Here is a 23,532-nt window from a genome sequence, read left to right as displayed (position 1 = left end):
GGATGATTTGAGCGAGAGGTGTAGACGTGTGACCGTGATGATCCACGTGATCATTCACCCTGCACGACTTCAGTGGCCACCCGTGAAGTGTGTGATATCCTGTTAGACCCTGGGGACACCAGTGGGCATGGTCTCTGCCCTCGGGAAGCTCAGGCTGGCGGTGAGTGACCAGCGGGCTCACAGCAGAAGGCCGAGTGTCGGAGCAGCGGGAGGAGGCCCAGAGCCATTCCGTCGAGGGGACAGGTGTGATGGGCAGGGCTGATCCCTAGGCCAGAGCGTCAGGCCACAGAGCTTGCACTTGGGCGAGCCTGGGGTCCTTCCAGCACTGAGATCCACAGGCTTTATTCTATTGGCAGAGGACAGCCCCTGAAGGTGAGCTGGGGAGGTGGGCGCCGGTGTTCAGTGTGTGGGGAGGAGGAGGGTGCCAAGAAGGGAAGGTCGGAACACTCCAAAGGCAGGCTTTTCCTCAAGGGAACCTTATTTCCAGTGGTATCTTAAGCTGCCCGTTCTACTAACAGACAGTTTTCAGATTTTCTGTTCTTTCTGATGACTAATAAATGAATTAGAGAGTCAGTGGAAGGAATTTATTCCTTCTTTCCTGGAGCGTAAGTGCCCTGGAACTGATTTGATTGTCTCTAATTTGATCTTGGCTGGAATTCCTCTCTCTTGACTTTGAAGAGTCAGAGCATTTTGTGGTTGTTTCTGCTTTTGCCATCCTTTCCCTCTGCCTTTTATTCTGCTCTGACTTTTGAGAGACAGCTATTGCTAATCAGTCCTGGAAAAATCTGATTTGTCTTCTGTACCATCTTCCTTAGCCTTTGGAATATGTTTGTAGTTATTGATTTGCCATTTCTCCTTCTTCGCTCCCTCCCTCCCTCCCTTCCTTCCTCCCTTCCTTCAGCAGATATTAAGTGCTTTCTGCACAAGAGAAACTGCTTTTGGGTATGTGAGCTTTTTCCTGGAAGGGTACTGCTGGACTGTTGCTTGATTAAATTGGCGACACAGATTTCACTGCCCCATAATCCCGGACTTTGACACAGGGCACAGTACAGTGAAGGGGTGATAGAGGCAGGGAGGCTGAAGGGGAGGGAAATCTGATGGGCCCAGGGGTGCATCCGGGTGCTGCCACTGACTACCTACGTGGTTTTCTAGAGGATGCTTTAGTCTTCTGGCCTCTTCTTTCCTCATGTGTACAATGCGGACAGTAAAACCTTAAATGCAAGTTTATTTCAGTGGCTTAAGGAGTTAATAGCTGTGAAGTGCTTGCACAGAGCAGGTATTTTGTGTTGTAGCTCTTGAGATTTCACATGAGTCGTGTGACGGTGGAGCAGAGTCTGACATGATCAGTGACGAGGACTTGACCCGCCTGTCACCAGCTGTGAGGTTCTGCTGTGTAGGTGATGAAGCGTGGTGGCTGCTTGGAGAAGCGACAGTCAGTGTGAGCTCAAGTCTGCAGGTGGCTGTGTCGGCAGAAGTTGAGCTCTAAGGCCTGCTCAGGCCCAGAGTGGTGAGGAGCAGGCGTTTTCCTGTGACCTTGGCATCTCTGCAGCCACCAAGTTTTCATTGGGCTTTTTCCTTTGGTGGTGATGAACGAGGGTGTGATCCCTGCTCTCCAGGAGCTCGTGATCTCCTGGGAACAGCAGGCGCAGGAAGAGTGTCCCAAGTTCTCTGAGTAGTGTTGGGTATTCACCGCGGGGCAGTGTTGGGGTGCAGGGGTGCTGAGCGGAGCTCCTTCTCAGGGCTGGGGCCACATCCCGGGGGGTCTGTGACTGAGCGCGGGGCTCCATAGAATGAGCTGGCCTAGCAGACACGGTGGGCAGTGGCATTTTAAGTAGAAAGTGTATAGAAGCCCTAAACTGTAGAGTGGAATTCGGGAGCTGCAGAGTACAGTGACATGGCTGAATCTTCAGATAGATGGCTGGAGAGGGCGGGGTGGAGAGGTGGGGGCGGGGCGGAGAGGTGGGAGGGGAGGGCGGATTATGCGGGTTGTGCTGTCTGGACTTTACTGTTTTTTTCTTCCTACCCTTTGTTCTAAAAGGAATTAACTTAAAGCTAATTCTGGAGGTAGTGGGGACCATTTCACCAATGGGCGTTAACAGGATGAGATTTGTGTGTTAGAAGGCGGCGAGTGAGACTGACAGCTACCAGACAGGTTTGGGGGCCATTGGAGTGACTGAACATGGAGGGGCTGGAACTTTCCCACTCGTCTGCCCTGCCACCAGCTGTCTGGCCGCCATCCGGCAGGTCAGCGTCTGTGCACCCGCCTGTCCACCCTTGTGACCCCTCACCCCGTCTGCCCACTCACTTGTCCCCTCACCACCCATCCACTTACCTACCCAGCCAACTGGCTGGGGAATCTGTTTCTTTCCTTTCTCAACCAAAAAACAGTGAACGGACCCTTGTGCACCTCTTTTTTTCCACCTTTTGCCCGTAACAGACTACAGACTAGACATCAGTATGTTGATAGAAAGAGGTTTCATCTTCCCATCTTTGGCTGATTGATTGATCATTCACAAAGTATTTAAACTCTGCCAGGTGTATGTCAGGCCTTGTGCTAGACCAGCAGTTCTCAAGGTTTTGGGGATACCTTAAAATTACTGAGGACCCCAAAGAGTTTTTATGGGTTATAGCAGTGTCTTCACCACATGAGAAACTGAAACAGACATGTTAAGAACATGGGAATGCGAAGCAGACAATCCCTTAGCCACGAGGACGGTCTGTCATGGCACATCTTGCAGTGTCTGGAAAACTGCACTGTACTCGTGAGTGAGCGAGAGTGAAAAGGCAAGTGATGTCCTGGTATCAGGATGAAAATAGTTTTGACCTCGCAGAGCCCTTCTCCCTGCAAGCCTTTAACAGCCACTGGGCTGCCTGCTGGGGATTCGGCCGGGCACCAGGAGGGCGTAGTCCTTGCCTCAGTGGGACCAGGTCCTGCGGTACTGTGCAGCCCGCGGTGGGAGTCGGGGTCTCCCTGAGACTTGGGGCATCAGGGGAGGCCCTTAGAGGGATGGACGGCTTGGCTAGACCTGAAGTGGGCCTTGGCCCGGAAGGTGGGTGCAGCGGGTGGAAGCCCAGAGGCCTCAGGTGAGGGGCTGGGAGCAGTTCATGGCAGCTGTGTGTTAATATTGCATTTGCTGGTACGATAACAGAGCTTCGCTTCCTCTGTGTGGCTTCAGCGTGATGTGATCTTACCCACCTGTTTGACTTCAGAGGCACACACTTCTGTTCTCATGTCCTTTCCCCGTGTGACTGGCGGGCAGCCAAGGGCCCTGTTTCTTAACACTCCCATCCATCGGAGAATTTCCTATTTCAGATGCTAAACCGGGTTTGTCAAGCTTTGAAAATGTAAACGGCAGGGCCATGAAACCTGAGGGGCTCAGAGGCAGCGTTGGTGTGCGGCAGCTTGGAGGCCGAAATAAAAAGCTTGACTCATCATAAAAGACCAGAGAGGCGAGACTTGGGAGGGGAGGACTTGGTGAGACAGAAGTAGAGCCGCTCCTTTGATGCCATCCTGTTATCGCAGGAGCAGGCCTCTGGGCCTCCGGCAGGGAGCGCCTCATAGGACATGCCGGCTCCTGCCCCCTCCTCCCCTCGCCTTTGAGATGCGGTCCACGTGAGGGGTGCAGGTCTTAGCCAGGCGCAACTGGAGACCTCTTTGGCCCTCCCAGGGCCGCCGTAGGAGGGGCCTGCTTTACTGCGCACGGACGGTCTGCTCAGCCAGGCCAAGGAAGTGAGGCCAGACCTGTTTTGCGATCTGTCTGTTTTATTGCAGAAAGTGTGGTGACATCAGAGGACTTTCTTACCTCTGGCCCTTCTGGCTTGATGACGAGGTGATTTCTTTTATTTCTGCCTGACAGTTGGGGTAATGTATTCAACTTAAAGGAAACTGGGATGAATTCTTGACTTAAGAACCTGCTAGTATTACACCTGCATTACAGCTCTGGGGAACGGCAGCTTCATTCTTCAAAAGCTGCGCACCTTGAGGACATCCAGAGGTGAGGGTGCTGTCAAGCAGTCAGGAAGAGTGAGAATTAGGGTGAAGCCCACACTGGAAGGACAGAAGGAAATGAGACAAAGCCCCACTCTGGTAGTTTCTTTAATAAATCCTAAATACCTGAACAAATCAAGCCTTGTTTGCTCCTGGCTAGGTGAAATCATGTTTTATTTTGTTAAAAATCAGCTTGATTAGTTTCATCGCTTCTGCCAGCCTCCTCATGGCTCTGTCTCCTGTAGGGGCACCGTGGGGGGAAGAAGATTATGAAATCCAGCAGAAAGTACATGAAGTTTGAGAAGCCAGTCAGATACTCTAAATTGTCTGCCAGTTAGTCATTTAAAAAAAGGGTTCTGCTGATAGAGGCATGATCCCTTCTGTGAAGTCTCTGGGTTTCCCGTGTGGGTGTGAGCGCCGGCGTCTGGGGCCCCAGGCAAGGAGCAGCTGTCCTGTGCATGTGAATGCAGGAGTGCCGTGACCTCCCGTGCTTCTAGAGAAGTCCGAAACCCAGACTTGTACGTAAAATGCTCAGGTTTGTAAGATACAACTAATTAAGGGTGTTTTAGAATGCAGAGTATACCAGTCCTCGCCCTGGGGTGCCGTTGTAAAACTTCTGGTTTGGAATGGAGGTTTAAAAAAATCCTTCTCTTTTCCTTGTTTTATGTAAAACTCACTGTTGACTCTGGATTCTTCCCCTTCCCACTTTCCTGCGGTGTCAGTGATGTCCGTGTTTGGGGAGGTGTCACCTTTGAGCATCCTGCACTTGTCCCGCTGTTGTGCCACAGCATCCTTGAGATTAGACATGCTGGTCCTTTCCTGGATGCCACGGAGATCAGGAAAGGGGGACGAGGGGTGAGGGCTCCTGGGAGATGTGGCCCTAAGAGGAATTTCTGTGAGCTGTGCTGGTGACGCTAAGTCAGGATTTTGACTGTGCCTGCATGGCTTGGTTGCACACCGTCCGCCCTCTGAGCCTGGTGCCCTCTTGGAGGAAGCTTTTGTGATGGGCAGACAGGCCCAGTGGTCTACGAAGGGTTGGTCTGTTAGAGATCCAGAACCTCAGCCTGGCTCTTCAGACCCCCGACCTCGGCCGCAGTGCTGAGCCCGCTGCCTGCCTGCGCCTCAGGGTGTGCTCCCCTCTGCCGAGGGGTTTGGTGGCCTGCTTGGTCTGTTTCCCACTCTCTCATCTGGTTTCTCACAGGTCCGAGTTGTGGTTTGTTCTCCTTTTCGGGCTTTGGTGGTGACATCTGATGGTGGGTGAGCCCCAGCTTGTCCCTTGGAGATGCTCAGCGAGGGAAGTGGGGAAACCAGGGGGTTAAGATGCTGGCCTTGCATCTCAGCTGAGGCTACCCACCCCGAGAGCTGAATTTCAGGGATATGGGGTGCACCCGGGCATCAGCAGCTTTAGAGCCCCAGGGAGAGTCCTGGGGCGGGGGCCGTGATCAGAGGTGATTTACTGGACATGGTCTTGGGCGTCCTGGGTAAGGCCTGCCCACTCTTCTGCAGACGTCCTGGTGATTCCTGGGTGATGGCAAAATGAAAACCTGCTGAAGTGTGTCTGCATCCTCCTGACTTGGTCGCTTACGGCTCAGGAAGCAAGGCGAGGTGTGGCCTTCTCCGTGTCTGGCTGGTGTGGCCTGGGGAGGGGTGAGGGCCCAGGTCGGCAGGGGTGGCCCCTCGTTGGCTAGGATGTCCTGGCACCGAGGACGGCGTTGTGACTCATCTGGCTTTTCAGAGGATGTCCTGGACAGAAACTTTCTGGGGACTCTCCCCTCCCAGTATAACAAATGTGGGTGCTGCTTTAGGCAACGATGGGGCCTCCTTTCTGGGCTGACTGTGTTCCCTTACCAGCTAGCCCAGGCCGGGTCAATCCTGGTCTGGCCTCCTGTGCCTGGCGTGTGGAGAGCCGCTCACCCGACCCCCAAACTGGCTTTGCTTTTACAGCCAGTTTGCTCTTGCCCACGTGGGGTCATCATGGGCCGTTCAAGGGCAAGGGATATGATTATCCTTTCCTGTATCCCCCAGAGAGCCTTGTAAGTGGAGACGCATGTGTTTGTCCATTGACCTACTCCTGCCTCTGGCCACTGTCGCTCCCATTAATTAATTTATTTTATTAGGTTTATTTATTTTTAAGTGGAGGTACTGGAGATTGAACTCAGGACCTTGTGCATGCTAAGTACACACACTTCCACTGAGCTGTACCCTCCCCTCCATTAACTTAATATGTGAGTGTGCATTGCCCGTTGCCTGGGGGGGGGCAGGGGGGGCTTCTGGGCACCGTGCGGGAAGGACAACATGTGCCACCTGTCTGCAGAGGGGACAGTCAGTGCATGGTCAGAGTAACCAGATGTAATCACAGGTATTTAAAAATTGGTCAGAGAATTTTGGTGTTTCTGATACTCTTATTTTTGATAAATTGTGGCCTCTGGATTGTGTTGATGAAGATAAGCATTTAATACAATTTATGAAGATCAGCTATATGGTGGTTCCTCGATTTTGATGAGATCTCGCTCGAAAATTTGGCAAAATGTGTCTTCTGAATTTCCTCCATTTCCACCTGTTTCAGGAAAGGATTGGAAAGGCTTTGTTAAAATGAGTTGTCCCACCAGCATGTAAGTCCCCAGAGGGCAGGGGAGGCACCGTAAACGCTTGCTGAATGCATGGCTGGATCTTGGGTTCGTGGGGGAGACGGAAGAGCTCATGGTTGTCCGCCGTGTGCCTGGCCTCCTGTCGCTTGCTTTCCTCTGTCACGTCTTTCAGCAAAAAATTCTGCACGAGAGCAGCCCCGTGCCCACGCCACTGCTGCACAGTCGCCCTTTCGGGTTCTGTTCAGCCATTTTACAGGTGAGGAAACAAAGGCTTGCAAAGTTAAATAAAGTGTCAGAGTCAGAGAGCTCCTGAGAGTCAGGATTGAACGAACTCCCCGCAGCCCAGGGCTCCCTGCACAACGGCTAAACTGCTCTGCTGGGTGACAGCAGACACCGTGCTTGGTGGAGATGCTCCCCGAGACCAGGGCTGCACCTTGTTCCGCTCTGACTCGAAGCGAAGTCTTCTGAAGAGAAGTCCCACAGTTTGGTACTTCGTAGCAAATATTTAGCTGGCGTTATAAAAGGACTCAGTCTTCTTTATACAGACCAGCTATTGTATTATTTGTTTTCTCTAACGCTGCCACTGAGAACATTTTTCTGAAATGGAGGTAAGTCTGGAAGGAGTGTTGTAGTGATGGTGTGGGCAGAGAGCAGACTCGCTTTTTTTGAATTTCGTGGATATTTTTGTGCATTAAGTCGTTGATTTAGTGTCTGAACCCAGGAAAACAAAAGAAGTATTAACAGATGTCCTTATGTCCTCAGGGTTTCTCTTCCATCCCTTCCTTTATGCGTCCGCTTTTTGGTTGTGAATGTGTTGTTTGTGTGTCTGAGGAAGCACATCGAGGAAGTTCGGGCACGTGCACGTCCTTGGTCTTCCTCTTTCTCATGACTCAAAAGAGACAGAAGGTCCCCATGCCTTGGTCCTGGAGTCAGAGTCACAGCTGTGGGCCTGCGGGAAGAGTGAGCTTCGTGTCTGCCTTTGGAGTTAACATCTGCCAAGTGAGCTGGTATTTATGTGGGAAAACACACCTACATTTAAACTTTGAAAATATGTAATAAACTCAGAAGCATTTACTTCAAGTTAGTGCTTGAGGTTAAGAAAAGCATCTTGTTTTCAGTTCAGCTGTTAAGATTCTTTCATCTGCTGACTCATTCATTTGTCCATTCATTCATCCATCCAAGGGCTTGCTGTGTGTGTAAGGACCGTGGAGGTACTGTGGGATGTATAAAAAGTATTATCTCTGCCTTCAGGAAGCGTCTAGCCTGGTGGGGAAGACAAATACAGTTGCCCTGCAGTAAATGGGTAGAAAGTGAAAACTGCGGTCATGTGTTATGGGAAATCACACTGCAGATAATTGGCTAAGGGGTGTTCTGGGAAGGCTTCCTGGAGGAGGAGACAACTTTAAGGGTGTTGAAAGGTAAATGGGGCGGAGGAGAAAGTACCTTCCAGGCAGAGGGGCCAGCATGGCGGTCTTCATGAGTCCTGGAGGAAGGACTAGTGTGGAATGTGGCAGGGGAGCCTGGGTGACCAGGCGGGTGTGGGAGACGAGGCTGAGTGGGCTTCTTGCGCCGCCTATCCAGCCCCTGACGCAGCTGCTGCCTTGTACCCTGTTTAGACTAATCTTCGTGTGGGCTCCTTAAATGTGCTGACCTCCCCACCGGGATCCCATGAGGGCCTGAGCTCACAGAACTTCCACATTCAGGAGATGGAGCTGAAATCAAGTCAGGGGTGCTGGCTTGCCCTCAGCAGTTCTCTGTGGTTTTGAAGTATTGACTGCTGGCTTAATTTTGAATTACCCCGACCTTTCCCAACGCTGACTCTGTGGGATCAACTGTGAGCAACTCACTTCACCTCCACGGCCTCAGTTTCTCTCTGGGTGAGACCGTGATGGGCGGGGTCTCCTCTTCTGAGTCCCCTCTCTTTGTCACCTCCGTTTCCCAGAGCCTCGTCTTGGCCCTCAAGGTGTTCTCCCTGCAGAGTGTCCAAGATTCCCTGTGAAAGTGTCATTCTTGTCTTCAGTCTTTGAGCAAAATTTAGTCCTTCTGATTTGGGGCTTGAGTTTTTTAATGTATGAAATTCTTGAGCTTTCTCCCAGCTTTTCTCAACTGGGACCAGAATTAAGCCCCACGCCCGGAGGAAGGCAGCCCTTGTACGTACTGAATGAACTTGCCCCTGTGCTTCTGTGGTGGTACCAGTTACGCACCACCTCGAGTGGAACTGGGGAGGTAGTTACTCAGTGTATGGACATGTTATTTTTCCTTCCCTTTGCCCCTTTTTTCTTTTTTCCTGCAAAGGTGGTGCTCTTTTACCACCAGCTTTCTCCCCGCCTGGCGGTATTTCTCTGTGCCTCGGCGTTTAGAGTTCAGAAGAGAAGCCCCAGCTGGACCAGCAGTGATGGCGCAGCAGGCATAGCCCTGGTCTGGATTTTTGTTCTGGAATTGGGCATTCAGAGGACGGGAGGAGGCCACCCAGTGAAGTGCCGCCTTAGAAGGAGCTGAAAGGTGGTTCTTTCTCCACTTAGCAGTGTTCGTTGGACTTCTTCCCATGGTCGTACCCGAGGAGGTCATGCATTCTTTTTGTTTTTATCTTATTTATTTTAAGTTTAATTGTATTTTCTAATGAAGTATAGTTAATGTACAATATTACATAAGTTACAGGTGTACAATATAGTGATTCAGTTTTTAAAGGTTACGCACATGCATTCATTTTAAAAATAGAGCTTAACATTGTTACTATTGAGTGTCCTGTCACCAGAATGAAGGCAGCTAAATACTGGTTCATTGTATGTGACTTGTAAGGTGGATCTGGGGAGGCCGGCTCACTTCAGAACTCAGGGTGAATGAGCCTCTCTTTAGCGCCTTCCTGGCTGATGGCCGAGTCTGGAGCTCTCACGCCACCCAGTCCAGCTGTTTTGTTCTGGAATGACCAAGTAACCATCAGCTGCAAGAGTGGAATCAATTTTCAAAATATTTGAATTAGCATAGAGTTGTTTTTTCCTAGTAAACTTTCTCCTGCTGTCACATCTGAGAGCTGACATAATTCATCTCTTTCTCTGGTTGGCTATTTTATGTCTTTTCCCTTTTCCTTTCTCCTCCTTCCTCCTCCCTCAGTATTGATCTATAACTCTCAGCTTCCTTACTCCAGCTGGTTCATTTGTAGCATCTTATGGTCTAGTTTCCAGACCTTTCAGATAAATTACTTATTTATATGAGTGGACCGTAATTGACTTTTCGCTTGAGAAACCCAATTCACCAACGTGGCCAGGGAGAGACATCATTTATTTTGCTCTATTATCAAATCGATGTTCAAATAATATTTTAGGATTATTTATTTTCCTCAATATGAGAAAAATGTCAAGATTTATTTCCCAAGTTTCTTAAACGTGAGAGGAAATTACCCTGAGGCCGTGGGAGCTCCCCGTGCCCGGTGTTCCGCAGTTTTCCGCTGAAGGATCAGAGGACAAGGCACTGGTACTGACTTGGGTGTCGCCTTTGTGCTTGGGGGACCCAGGATGTGGGTGAGGAGGCAGTTGGGGTTCTGGCTTCTCTGGGATCATTCTAGACCAACTGGAAAGATGGCACCAGCAGGGGCCGAGGGCACGTGGGTGGGATGAGCTGGGCAGGTGTTTCTGAAGGTTCATGGAACAAGCCTCGCTCAGGCGTCTGGGTGGGAGAGCCAGCACCTGGGATTGGGTGCGGTAGGGAGAGTGGCCTTAAGTGGGGGACGCACCTGGTGAAGAGTAGGCCATGGGGGGAGCATTCATTTAATGCTGCAGTCAGTCCAACACACTCAGCCACCTCACAGGTGAGGCCCTGCACCAGGGCCCGGGGATGTCGACCCAGAAGGCAGAGTCCTTACTCCTGAGAGCTTCCGAGCCTTGGGGGTGAGACTAGTGGTGGGTCACCTAACTGTGGGGTGGGCAGAGGCTTAGCGGCGGCATGAAGTCGAGGCTGTGTACAGGGCCAGCGGGGCGTTGGCCTGGGGAAGGGTAGGAGGGGCAGGTGTAGGGCGCTGCCACGCGGCAGGGCCAGGTCAGACGGCCTTTGTGTCCCGCTGGGTGTGGGGCTTTGCCGCGTGGCCTGGGAGGAGCCACGTGGCGCCCGGGGCGTTTGGAAGGAAGCCCTCTGACAGCAGAGTGCAGTGTGGGTGGGAGGGGACAAGGCTGGAGGCAAAGAGACCAGGGGGAGGTGGCGGTGGCCTGACCTGGGACGGTGCCTGCTCAGAGGGGACAGGTGGCCCAGGTCGGTAACCTGATGCTAGATCAGACGGGACTGGGTAACTGACCATTGGATGGGAGGAGGAGGGGGTGTGATGTGGACGCGAATTCCCCTGTGGTAGTTAGAGGCCCTGGGCATGGGGAGGAGGCCACCAGCAGAAGCTGGTCTCTAGTGGATGAGGGCGCTGAGCCAGGTGGGCCTACCCTCATCCTTTCTTCCATCTCTGAAGTACTTGGACAGTTGAGAGCCCTCCTGGAGTCTCTTGGGGATGAATGCACCAAAGGGTTCATGTCAGCGTTCAGTAACCCCTGCCGTCATAACCGCTCTGCGGGGGTTGCGCAGACTTGGCCAGAAGGATTTTCAGGAGCCAGGGTGAGATCTGCAGTCTGTGGCTGACACTCTAGCTGGCGTCTTTGCATTTATAATACTAGACTTAGAGGTTATCCTCACAGTAAAGGTACATCTTTTTCTTAGGGTTTGAGTTTTTATGCTTAAGAGGGAAATGATCTAGGAACTTGTTATTTGTGACATTTTCTTTCTGGAACAGACGGCTGCCATATTAATCACGATGATCTGGGATTAGTTTTTAAAATGACCTCAAGCTTTTGGCAGCAGCTTTCCATTGACATTGGGAAGCCGCCTGGGTATAGAAAGGGCTTGAAGCTTGGCAAGGAGCTACAAGCGAGGGAGCCTGGATGTCACAACACTCAGATGACTCCTTGGATCTGATGATGTTAGATATTTATTGCTCTCGGGCAGAAGCCACTGTGCAACTTAAGAGCAAAGAGCAGAGTGTCCGCTGGCTTAGGTGATAGCCAGGCCTGTCATGTGATTTTACAAGTAAGACTTAAAGGTCAAAGAACACAGTTAGTGAGTTTTCCAGGTTGCAGGGAGATGACTTGGTGGAGTCTGTTTCATGAGAGTAACTGTAAGACCAGCTGTGACCGTGTCGTGTTCGGAGGATGTCAGAGCCGAGATTCTCAACCTTCAGGGCCCCTGTTCAAGCAGGTTCCATTCAGTGGGTCCACAATGGGGCCCGAGACCCCTCATTTCTAACACAGCCCCAGACCTACTGGTTCCTGGACTGTACTTTGAACCACAAGGGTCTGATCTGGGGTTCCTGCCTTTTGGGGCACAGAGCTCGTTGAGAAGCCAAGGAAAGCTCTGGGCCCTCGGAACAGTGAGCCTGCCGCACCCCCACCCCCCGCCCACTGCACCCCAGCATCTGCCATTTCAAGGTTGTGAACCCCTGGGAACCCCCCGAGCATCTTGGTTTTTGATTTCAGAAGTGGGCGCTCACGTTACATACCAGTCTTTCTGTCAGTATCTTTCCTGGTATTTTGATAGAGTGGACGTTAATTTAAACTAGCAAATTTAAACTTTGATATCATATCAAAGTGCTGTCATGGTTACCTGCAGGTTGGAACAAGTGATCGTGTGAAGGACCCTTTAAACTCAGCTGCTCCGAAGCTCTGAGGCTCCCAGCCTTGGAGTTACTTAACCTCCGGCTTCCCAGCAGAGGGGTGGGCACCCTGTGACCTGCCTTCCTTCATGTTTTATAAGCAAGAATTGCAGGTGGTGTGAGCACCTGTCGTGGTCACATCTAATCCTCCGAGATCCCTGGATGGTTTTGTGCTCCCAGCAGGTCCCTGTTGACAATACTAGTGGTTTTAAAGTGTAAGATCTTGACCCCGTAGGTTAGTGAGTGGTTGAGAAATGACCCACGTGGAGACGGGAGGGTCCGAGATGTGGCTGTCTGGGGTGTTAACAGTGCGGATCTCTGTGGCTCTCTTGCTGGGCAGAACGTCCCTTTGGTAGTTGAATGCTGTAGGAGAGGGGTCACCGTGTGAAGTATGTGTTTTCCACATGAACATGGATGTCCCTGGGGCAGGACTCACTTTGGGGTCCGCAGTGTTGCTGCCCAGGACCTGGGGGGTTGAAGTGGGAGCTCCTTGCATGTAGGAGGGATTTTATTCATTTGTCTTTAAGCCGTTGCTCTGTTTGCCCAGCCGTATGCTTCTTCCTCCTGGGTTGGAAACGTTCAACACAGCCCTGGGGGCCACTGGAGTTCTTGAATGGTGTTTGCTACAATGTGCTCTTGGGGCTTAATTGTTCTGGCTGGTATTTATTTTGTTTCTGTTCATCCTGAGGTGGCCAGGGTGCTCCCCTACCTGGCTCCAACCCCCCCTCCTGCCTCCTCACCCCCTCCAGGACATTTATTGATTGATTGATTGATTAATTATTATTATTATTTTTAATGGAGGTACCAGGGATTGAATCCAGGACTTTGTGTATGCTGAGGATGTTTCCTGCCGCTGAGCTATTTCCCCTCCCCCAACCCGAGGATTATTTTTAAATAAATCCCAGACATCATATCATTTCATTTGTAAATATTTCAATGTCTCTTTAAAAGGTTAGGAACTTTTAAAATCATCATGCTACCATTATCACACCTAAAGTAGCAGTAATTCCTTAATGTCGTCAAACATCTAGTCAGTGTTAACATTTCCCTACATATCTTAACAATTTCTAAAGACGCTTTTTCGGTTGATATGTCTCTGAAGTCTTTCTTAATCTGTAGGTTCCGCTCCCATCTTTGTATTTCCCGCTGTGTGGTGTTGGTGCTGAGTAAGCTGGGTCACTTCCCTGCCGTCCTTCCCAGAGGCTGGGTTTTGCTGATTGCCCCCGGCACCGTTCTACGCTTTCCCCTGCCCGCTGTGTTGTTCACTGGTGCACTGCCTTGTCGTCAGATCCAGGTCAGAGTCAGGCCTTTTAGGTGGGGAAGGGGCAAGAATTCTGGGGCAGCGGTGTTGGTTTGGTCCTTTATTTCAGATGCGCAGCTTGTCTGGCTGTCGGAGAGTCGGCAGCCATTGATGGTCACTCCCTGAGACCGTTAATTAGCCTGCTGCAAAGTGATGCTCCGCCAGTCCCCTCCCTCCCCCTCCTTGTGTGAGCTACTTGCCCCAGCAGCTGTTTGGTGACCCTGGAGTGCAGGTTGTTCAGGAAATGCAGGGTAAATGCTTGATTCTTTCCCTTTATTTACTAGCTCCCAAAATAATGTGGTAATTTATTTGATTCTCCAAAGGGGGGCATTCTGTTTTTATTTTTAAATTATGAGTCCATAAGTTTATGCATATTTTATGTTTCTGTCTGTCGAAGTTATTACTCTTTTTGCTGCTCAACTTGGGCCCATGGGAACTTCTTGAGGTCGCCTCCTGCATCCTCATCCAACGGACAAAGCCCTTGTATCCGTTATCTTACTGTGTGACAAATCACCCTGGAACTTAAGGTCTGGAAGCAACATTTATTATCTCACACTTTCTGGGAGGCGGACGTCTGGGTGGAGGGTACCCGGGTCCCTCTACCCGGGGTCTCTCTCAAGGCAGCAGTCCAGGTGCCCTCCAGCATGGCTGGGGGTGGGGGGCTTCCAAGCTGACCCTGCTGGTTGCTGACGGACTCGGTCCCCTGCTCTGTGGGTCTGTCCAGATCGTCACTTTGGGGCGTGTTGGTCATTGGAAGCGAGTCCCTGGGTCCAGGCCCCTCTCCAGGGCTGAGCATCACCAGGGCACAGATACCTGGAGGCAGGGGTCATTGGGAGCCGTTTCGGAAGTTGCTGAGACAACCTAGTAACGTTTGACATGCGGCGTTCCTGCCTTCTTACGCGAGCAGCCCCTCGTTTACTATCCTTCACTATGCTTCACACGTACCGCGTGTTTTACAGATTGAAGGTTTATGGCAACCCTGCTTCGAGCAAGACCATCGACATCATTTTTCCAACAGCATCTGCTCACTTCGTGTCTCTGTGTCATGTTTTGATAATTCTCACAATATTTCAAACTTTTATTATTGTATTTGTCATGGTGATCCGTGATCAGTCATCTTTGATGTTTCTGCCGTAATTGTTTTCAGTGCCATGAACTGTGCGCAAACGAGACGGCAGACTTAATGAGTAAATGCTGTGTGTGTTCTGACTGCTCCAGAGACTGGCTGTTCCCTGCCTCTCCCTCTGCTCGGGCCTCCCTGGTCCCTGACATAGCAATAGTGGGATTAGGCCTTAATAGCCTCTAAAGGGCCTCTAGGTGATTGAGCAATAGGGGGAGTCCCATGTCTCTCACTTTAAGTCAAAAGCTAGACATAAGTAAGCCTAGTGAGGAAGGTGTGTTGAAAGCTGAGACAGGCCAAAAATTAGGTCTCCTGTGCCAGACAGTGAGCCAGGTTGTGAATGCAGGGGAAAGTTCCTGAAGGACAGTAAAAGTGATGCCCCAGTGAACACATGGATAAGAAAACAAAACAGGCTTGTTGCCGACATGGAGAAAGTCCGAGTGGTCTGGACAGATCACACCAGCCACAACGATCTCTTAAGCCAAAGCCTCATCCAGAGCCAGACCATAACTTTCTTCAATTCCGTGAAGGCTGAGAGAGGTGAGGAAGCTGCAGAAGAAGAGTTTCAAGCTGGCAAAGATTCGTTCATGAAGTTTAAGGAACGAAGCCGTCTCCTTGACATCAGCGCACCAAGTGAAGCAGAAGTGCTGATGCAGAAGCTGCAGCACGTTCTCCAGAAGATCTGCTTAAGATGATGAATGAAGGTGGCTACACTGAACAAGACCGTCAGTGCAGACGAAAGAGCCTTCTGTTGGAAGAAGATGCCATCCAGGACTTTCACAGCTGGAGAGGAGAAGTCAGTGCCTTCAGAGCTGCAAAGGACATGCTGACTCTCTTGTTAGGGGCTGATGCGGACGGTGACTTAAAGCTGAAGCCAGAGCTCATTTGTCATTCCAGAAATCCCAGGGCCCTTAAGAGTGATGCTCACCCACTGTGCCTGCGCTCTCTAGGTGGAGCAACAAAGCCTGGATGACAGCACATCTGTTTTCAACACGTTACTGAGTATTTTAAGCCCACGGCTGAGACCTGCTGCTCAGAAAAAAAAGATTCCTTTCAAAATATTACTGCTCACTGACAGCGCACCTGCTCGCCCAGGAGCTCTGATGGAGATGGACAAGGAGGTGTGTGCTGTTTCCATGCGGCTAGCACAGCATCCGCTCTGCAGCCCCTGGGCCGAGGAGTCATTTCAACTTTAAAATTATTATTTAGATTATTTAAAATCTTATTATAGATTTCGTGAGGCCGTAGTTGCTATAGACAGTGATTCCTCTGATGGATCTGGGCAAAGTAAACTGAAAACCTTCTGGAAGGGAGTCAGCATTCTAGATGCCAGTAAGAACGTTCATGATTCATGGGAAGAGGTCAAAATGCCAACATTAGCAGGTGTTTGAAAGAAGTTGACTCCAACCCTCATGGATGACTTTGAGGGTTTCACGACCTCAGTGGAGGAAGTCCCTGCAGATGTGGTGGAAACAGCAAGAGAATCAGAATCGGACATGGAGCCTAAAGATGTGACTGAATTGCTATAATCTCATGATAAAACTTTAACGGAGGAAAAGGTGCTTCTTCTGGACGAGCAAAGAAAGTGGTTGCTTGAGATGGAATTGAGTCCTGGTGGAGATGCTGTGAAGATCGTTGAAATGGCTTAGTTGATATAGCAGCAGCAGACTTTGAGAGGATTGACTCCAATTTTGAGTCTGTGGTTTAAATGCTATCAAACAGCATCTCTTCCTACAGAGAAATTGTTCATAGAAGGAAGAGTCAATGGATGAGGAAGAGTTACTTGTTATATTAAGAAGTAGCCACAGCCACCCCGGTCAACAGCCGTCAACACTGAGGCAGACAACGGTTAGCACTTTTTAGCAATAAAGTATTCTTTAATTAAGGCATGTACTTTGTTGTTTTAGACATAATGCTGTTGCACACTTTAAACATAACTTTTATATGCTCTGGGAAACAAAAAATTCCTGTGACTCACTGTGTTGTGATAGTCACTTTATTGCAGTGGTCTGGAACCCAGCCCACAGTATCTCCAAGGTCTGCCCGTATTTGGATTGAGTCTTTCTCCAAAGAGCCATGGCTTACTTTAGTGGAAAATGGTATTCAGATACTATAATTTAGGCTTAAGATTCTAGGCCTTTACAGAGGACAAAGCTAGGGAGTACTTTTCTTTCAATTTCAGATAAACTCCGTGTTAGTCTTTCCCATCTGATTCAGGACTACGGAGTTTTTACCTAGCCTCATCAATCTGTCTTAAAAAAATTCAGCTGAGTAAATATGAAAACCTGATTGGCTTTATTCAGTGATTCATGCATCGGGCAGCATCCCATCTGGCAGGTAGAAAGGCCCTCCTAGGAGCTACACAAGATGGAAGGCTTTGATAGGCAGAAGGAGGGTGTGACCAGGAAGTTAAAAAATGGGTTATTTCAGGCAAAGTCAGCTTCCCTTGGGGAAGACTGGGGTCTCACCAGGCAAGTTACCTTATTAGTGTCGACCAGGAAATTCCAGACTGATTGGTTCAAGACTCTGCTCCTGGGAGAGGCTGAAACTGCATTAAGTCAGGTATTGTCTTGGTGGGACTTAGCATCAGTGACTCCATTTTGACCCCATAGTTTCTTTTTAACAAATCTAATGTTTCTATCTCCTTTCTACCAAAAACTTTGATTCTCAGTGGCAGCAACATAATTACTCATGTATTATTCCACACTTCATAAACAGAAATCCCAGAATAACTACAATTGTTTTATCATTAAAAATACGATTCCTGAAAAAGCTTTAAGATTTCTTTGTAGTTCTTTCTCTCCTTGGATTAGATTCCTCCAGACAGTTGTCATTGAGACCTTTCCTCACCATGTGGCACATGGTTAAGTTCATTTGCTTCAACTTTCTTTTGTGTTTTAGGTTATTTTAAAATATTGTTTTATTTTTGTGTGAATTATTTTTATGTTCTAAAGATGACCTAGAGATCAAGGTATTTTTGTGGATTTAGCTTCTGTCCCTGTGTCTTCCACTTCATCTTCTTTCTCCATAGGTAACCTTTTGAAAAATAAATGGGATGTCCTTTTTATCTTTAAATATAAGTGGTGGCATTCTGTGTGTACTTTTCTACACCTCGCATTTTCCACTTAATATCTCCTGGCCTCCATCCACACCGGTATATAACACAGAGACCTTCCTCCTTCCTTTTCCAGTGACATCACGCTCCACTGCGTGGGTGTATGCTCATTTCCCCCAGAGAACTGCACTTTTTAGGAGTTCTCTTAATTTCCTGTTCTGATGTTTTCTAGGAATTACAGTTTCTGAATGAATGTAGAGACAAGGTTGAGGGCAGGGGACAGTGTCCGGGCTGCCTCTAGAAGTAGCACCTGGTTGTGACCACTCACTTTACTTTTCTTCTTAGTTCTCATCCTGGATGAAGGGATAAGGTGTCATTTTTTTTGGACCAGCTCCATGGGGCTGCCATTTTCCTCAGTCACACAGCCATCCATGGTTTCTGTCTTTTCACTTACACTTCTTTTGGCTTCCAGGTAGAAATTCTTCCAGGTTTCGACAACACAGTATTTTCAGTCCTAAGTTTTTGATGGTGACATCTGTTTTGTGTGTCTTAATATTCCTGTTAGTAAGAATTTGGGGGGAGTGTCAGAGGTTGTGCTTCATATGCCATTTACAAACAAACCGCCATATGTAAAAAGTAAATACAACAAACAATTTAAAAACATTCTTTTCTCTTCTAACCAACACTGAATTATTTGTGTTGCAGGGAAAAGGACTTGGAAGCCAAATTCATTATTCAAATGGAGAAAAGCAAAACAACAATCACAAACTTAAAGGCAAGTAGCGACCTGACCTTGGCTCCAGTTCCACGAGTTCCATGTTTGTTTCAGCACCAGATGGTTTGTGGGTAAATAGACACACCTGCTGTTTCCATTCTCCTCCCTTCTCAGTTCAGTTCACCACGTCAGCTTGCACTTGGCCTGGGCTCAGTGGTGATGCCAAAGGGTTGATGCTGTTTCCTCTCTCGTCCCTGGTTTCATTGATCTGGGAAACAGGTCTGAGCTGGAGCTCTGGGATGTGAGCATATTGGTTTACTCCTACCCAGACAGTTTTATGTGGACCCCTAGCCTGGCCACTGGCTCACTGTAGATCATTAAATATGCTTTGGCCCCAGATCTGTTTTCATTTTTAATGCAGATAATTAATTCTGTAAGCTTTGCAAGAGGAGCTGGTATTATTATTCAAAAACCAGGAGATGAAAAATTAAAAAAAAAACCAAACAAACAGCATTTTCTAAGATGGCGAGTTCTTCTTTTTGTACTTAAAATATCCTGGTTTTTCCTTTGGTCTGAACTTGCAAAGGACCCTGAGTACTTTCTACTTAGGGGGAAAAGAGGAGTGAGAAATCAGTAATAAAGGAATCGTGTACGTTATGGAGTCAACCCCGCTCTCTGTCCGTGTTTGTTGTCAGCTCACAGATTTGGGTTTCGGAGGCCTTCTGGCCCCCAGCCAAGTGCAGATCAGCCTCTGCTTGGATTTCTGTTACTTCGTGCTTCAAGGGACCGGGCACTTTGAGATCCAGTTTAAAGTTGTGCAACTTGATCTCCAGGGGTGGACGCTGGGGAATGCGCCCGTCTCCTGACCGGGCGGTGCTCTGGGTGCTTGGAGAGGCCGCCTCTGGGGCTCTGGTGGCCCTTGGTCTGAGGCGTTCTCCAGGGGCGTGTCTTGCTTTCTCCTCTGACCCCAGACCCCCTTCCAGCTCCACCTGGCCCGCACCCAGCTTTCCCTCCTCCGACCTCCTGCATCTTCTCATGCTGCTGCCGGTCAGCCCTCGTCCGTTCTCCGCTGTCAGTCATCTTTGCTCTGCTTCGTGTATCTCTGTGTGCTCACGGTGCTGTGGTAGAGGTCTAATCATTCAAAAACTGTATTTACTGAAACCGAGCAAGGAGTCCCCTGGCCTTGGATGAGTCTCCTTTCTTTGTGTGTTATGGAATCTGTTTTCTTTGATCACTCTGTTGCTTTTTGAGTTGTACAAACATTTCCTTGTCTGTTATAACCAGAATAGAGCCCTGGATTTTTAACATTTTAATAATTAGAACCTTAAAAATTTTCTTTATAGTACCTGCATATGTTAGAAAATATGATGATTAATTATATTCAGCATATGTCCAGGGAACTGTGCCAGGCTTTGGTGGCATATGAAGATTTCTAAACATGGTTTCTGGTTCAGTTTAGGTATCTACAAGGTAGGCAAGATGTATGCAGACAAATGCAATAAAGTCATATTATGCTGTGTCCTGGGAGGGCCTAGTCTCTCAGAGGGGTAGAAATTACTTCTGGATGGAGTGCCCAAAGGAAGGTTCGTGGACGAGGAAGCCTCTGACCTGGAGTTTCTGGTGGGGCCACTGCTAGTCACATCGTGATCTATGTGAATAGCACCCCCGGAGTTGTGTAGACGCCAGCTCTGGTGGTTTTGGGTGGAGGGGACAGTAAAAAGCAATGAAGCCAGAAAAAAAAAAACAAAAAACCAGAGTCTGGCTGGAGTGTCAGGTTCACATCAGGTAATCATGATAAAAGGTCCAGAGAAGTAGCCTTGAGTACAGAGCCTGAGCTACTGGGAGAAGCTCAGGTTTGCTTGTTTGTTTGTTTCTCATTCATTCATTCATTCATTCATTCAGGAAGTGGTCAGGAGGAGTGAAATGGATTTGAGTCAGGGTGTAAATAGTGGGAAATGGTGATTATTGTATATTTTTTGTGAAGTTTTTTTTCTCTTGAATTGGATAGGTTGCTTGTCAGCCAACAGGGCTCTTTATATCGTTATTACCCTCTCGATCATCTCTCTCCAGATACCGGAAGGAGGGACCGGGGACTCAGGAAGAGAACGGACCAAGACCTTCACCTATGACTTCTCTTTTTATTCTGCTGATACTAAAAGTCCAGATTATGTTTCACAAGAAATGGTATGATACTTTCAAATACTCTATTTTGGTTTGTTATTGTGCCAAGAAAAAACATCCCTATCCTAAAATGCTTTAAAGCATCTTGCTAGTTTTTTTTCTGAATATGACTTATATAAAATTAGCCTTTGCTAACTCAGCTTTTTGGTTGTTACACAGCATCATTTATCTTCAGCCTGAGAGGGTTTGATTTTTTTTTTTCCCACTTCTGAGCATGATCATAATTTTTATTTCAAAACTCGGCCATGATCACTGTTTTAAAGGAGCTCTGCAAATGAAGCCCTTTTGGGGGGACGTTGGCAGGTGTGCCTGATTTTACTGCGCTTTGCTTTGCTGTGCTTTGTAGTTACTGCATTTTTTTGCAAATTGAAGGTTGTGGCCAAGCGAGTCTATTGGTACCATTTTCCAACAGCGTTTGCTTCACTTCATGTCTCTGTCACATTTTGGTAATTCTTGCAGTATTTCAAACTTTTTCATTATTATTATATTTGTCGTGGTCTGTGATCATGTTACCCATGTTCATGTTATTACTGCAAAAAGATTACGACTTGTTAAAGGCGCAGATGATGGTTAGGATTTTTTAACAAGAAAGTATTTTTAAATTAAGGTAGGCCTATTATTTTTTTAGACATAATGCTACTATACACTTAGTAGACTACAGTATAGTATAAACGTGACTTTTATGTGGACTGAGAGACAAAACATTCGTGTGACTCACTTCATTGCGATTCTCGCTTTATTGCGGTGATCTGCAACTGGACCCTCAGTATCTCTGACATCTGCCTGGGATAAGCCACTTGGCCTTGAGTCCTGCTGCCATACCGAGCTTTAGGAGGTAGACTTCAAACCCAAGTCACAATTCCCCTGCTTGGGTGAGTCATCATAGGTTCTAGAAAGAACATTTGGTTCCTAATCTTCCCAGAACTAGAATGAAGCTGGAATTTGTCCAGGAAACCTGTGCTGTAGGTGTCTGTGATCTAAATGTAGACATGACCTGAGCAGATGAGAACTGACCCAAAGATGCTCCAGGAGACCATCACACGCCCCTGTGTCACGTGACCAGAGGGACAGGTGTATTCCCCTGGGTGGGACAAGGAGGGTGTTAGAGTGGAGTGGGGTGGGGTTATGGGGGTGCACAGGTGTGGGGGGAAGAACGTGGCGTCTCATCTGGCCTTCTTAGCAGTTTCTTTGGAGACATTGCTTCAGGTTTCCAGGTGGTAAAATGAGATGACAGCTCCTGCCCCGCCTGCCCTGGGTTGTAAGCCAGGCGATGGCATCTTGAAGTGGTATCACTGTCTAATTTGTTGTCCATCTACCAGAATCATCAGCATTGCCAGGAAAAGTGGCAGGAGTGCAGAGTTTCAGGAACCGTTCCAGACCTACTGAATCAAAGTGCTTTTTTTTTTTTTTTTTTTTTTTTGGCAAGATCCCCAGGTGATCTGCACACTCCTTAACATCTGAGAAGCATAGCTGGCTGAAAAGTGGTTTGTGGAGGACAGAGGCTCTCGGAGGAGATGTAAATGTTGGTGTCAAGATACGCTGTGAACATAGGAAAGTTGTTCCAAGGAGAGGACTGGAGTGATGGTATTGGAAGCTGCTGACTCAGTGTCGGGGAGACCTGGAAAGGACCGGCAGCAGGACTGGGGCCATGGGAGAGACCTGGTGTGGACGAGGGGCCGGGAGAAGAAGGGTGAACTCTTGTGGCTCGAGTTTGTGTCCGAGTCAGAAACGCTGCTTGGTGCTCATGTTTGCTGACCCGTTGAATCCTCATGAGAGCCAAATGAGGTCAACCTTAGCTCCGTTTTTCTTCGTGGAAGAGACTTAGCTTAAATAATTTGCTCAAGTCCATTGATCTAATTGGCTGAATAGTAGCAGAGTTCAGATCATGGGGCTGACGTATAGGGCGGTGGAGAAACCACTGGAGGGTCTTAAGGATGAGAGAGAGAAGAGAGGTGTGTCCTTAGTGGTGGATACGTCTAGGGGCCTGCTGCATGAATAAGTGGGTGAGCGAGTGAGTGAGCTTGACTTTGGTGCTGAGGTAACTGGATTAATCCACGCTGGTGGCTAGGAGTCTGGTGAGGAATAGAGAGAATGTCACAGCCGTTAGAATCCAGATTTTGGCTTTAACAGAGGAGTGGGAATGAAGTGGCTGGTACAAGGGAGTTTGAGGGAAAAGCTAGTTTGTGGCACAGTCCTCAGAGCGTCTCCACCAGAGGATGGATGAGGGCCGTCAAGGTCTCCGGTCACCGAGGACTCCTCTGCGGTGGCGGGTGGTGAATTTATGGGAGCAGCTGGGTTTCCTGGGTTCAAGGAGAGTCAAGGTCAGGGGAGCAGCAGCACGGTTAGTTGTTTTGCAGGTTACAAATGCATGCCCAGAGTTTAAAAAGTTTGAGGTTGTGAGGAGTGTTCACCTGGGGAGGAGGCACCCCGCTTCCACTGTGTGGGCTTCAGATGTTTTGTGTTCTTAGGCTGTGGGACGATCTCAGCTGATCGGTACACTCAGTTCAAAAGTAAAAAAGCCTTGAGATATGTTAGTAAACACTGAACCACATGTTACTAACACCAGCAGAGACACAGGAAAATACCTAGTTTTTCAGCACTCCTAAAGAGAGGGTTCTCTTCCTCAGCCCCGACTTTCATCGCTGGTGTCGTAGCTACTCACGCGGCTGGGTCCTGCCCAGGAACTGGGCTGACAGCTTGCTCAGGGGAAGCTGCGGGCTTAGCGTGATGTGGCTCTAGTCTTTTCTTCTCTTTTTGTAATCTTTTAAACATAAAGGGATCTTGAGAAGACATATGCTCATTACTATAGTTCAAATCAAGTTTCCTTTAATGTTAAACAAATTCCAAGTAAGATGACCATTCATATTGCTCCCTTCCAAGTTAATTTTAGATGTAGGAAAAAAAT

General features: G+C 48.6%; 1 protein-coding gene across 9 annotated transcripts in view; it reads left to right on the top strand.

Annotated features, from left to right (window-relative positions):
• Positions 1–23,532, top strand: part of KIF16B (kinesin family member 16B) — a 244,002-nt gene that overhangs the window by 12,843 nt on the left and 207,627 nt on the right. For all 9 annotated transcript variants that reach the window (XM_064475898.1, XM_064475897.1, XM_064475900.1 and 6 more), the window contains exons 2-3: positions 18,437–18,506; positions 20,517–20,630. In XM_064475898.1, coding sequence (XP_064331968.1) covers positions 18,437–18,506; positions 20,517–20,630 — 184 coding nt within the window. The remainder of the gene's footprint in view (positions 1–18,436; positions 18,507–20,516; positions 20,631–23,532) is intronic.

Source organism: Camelus dromedarius, chromosome 18 (assembly GCF_036321535.1).
Source record: "Camelus dromedarius isolate mCamDro1 chromosome 18, mCamDro1.pat, whole genome shotgun sequence".
Taxonomy (NCBI): Eukaryota; Metazoa; Chordata; class Mammalia; order Artiodactyla; family Camelidae; genus Camelus; species Camelus dromedarius.
The sequence above is the reverse complement of the archived record's forward strand: the minus strand, read 5'-3'. Positions and strand labels throughout refer to the sequence as shown.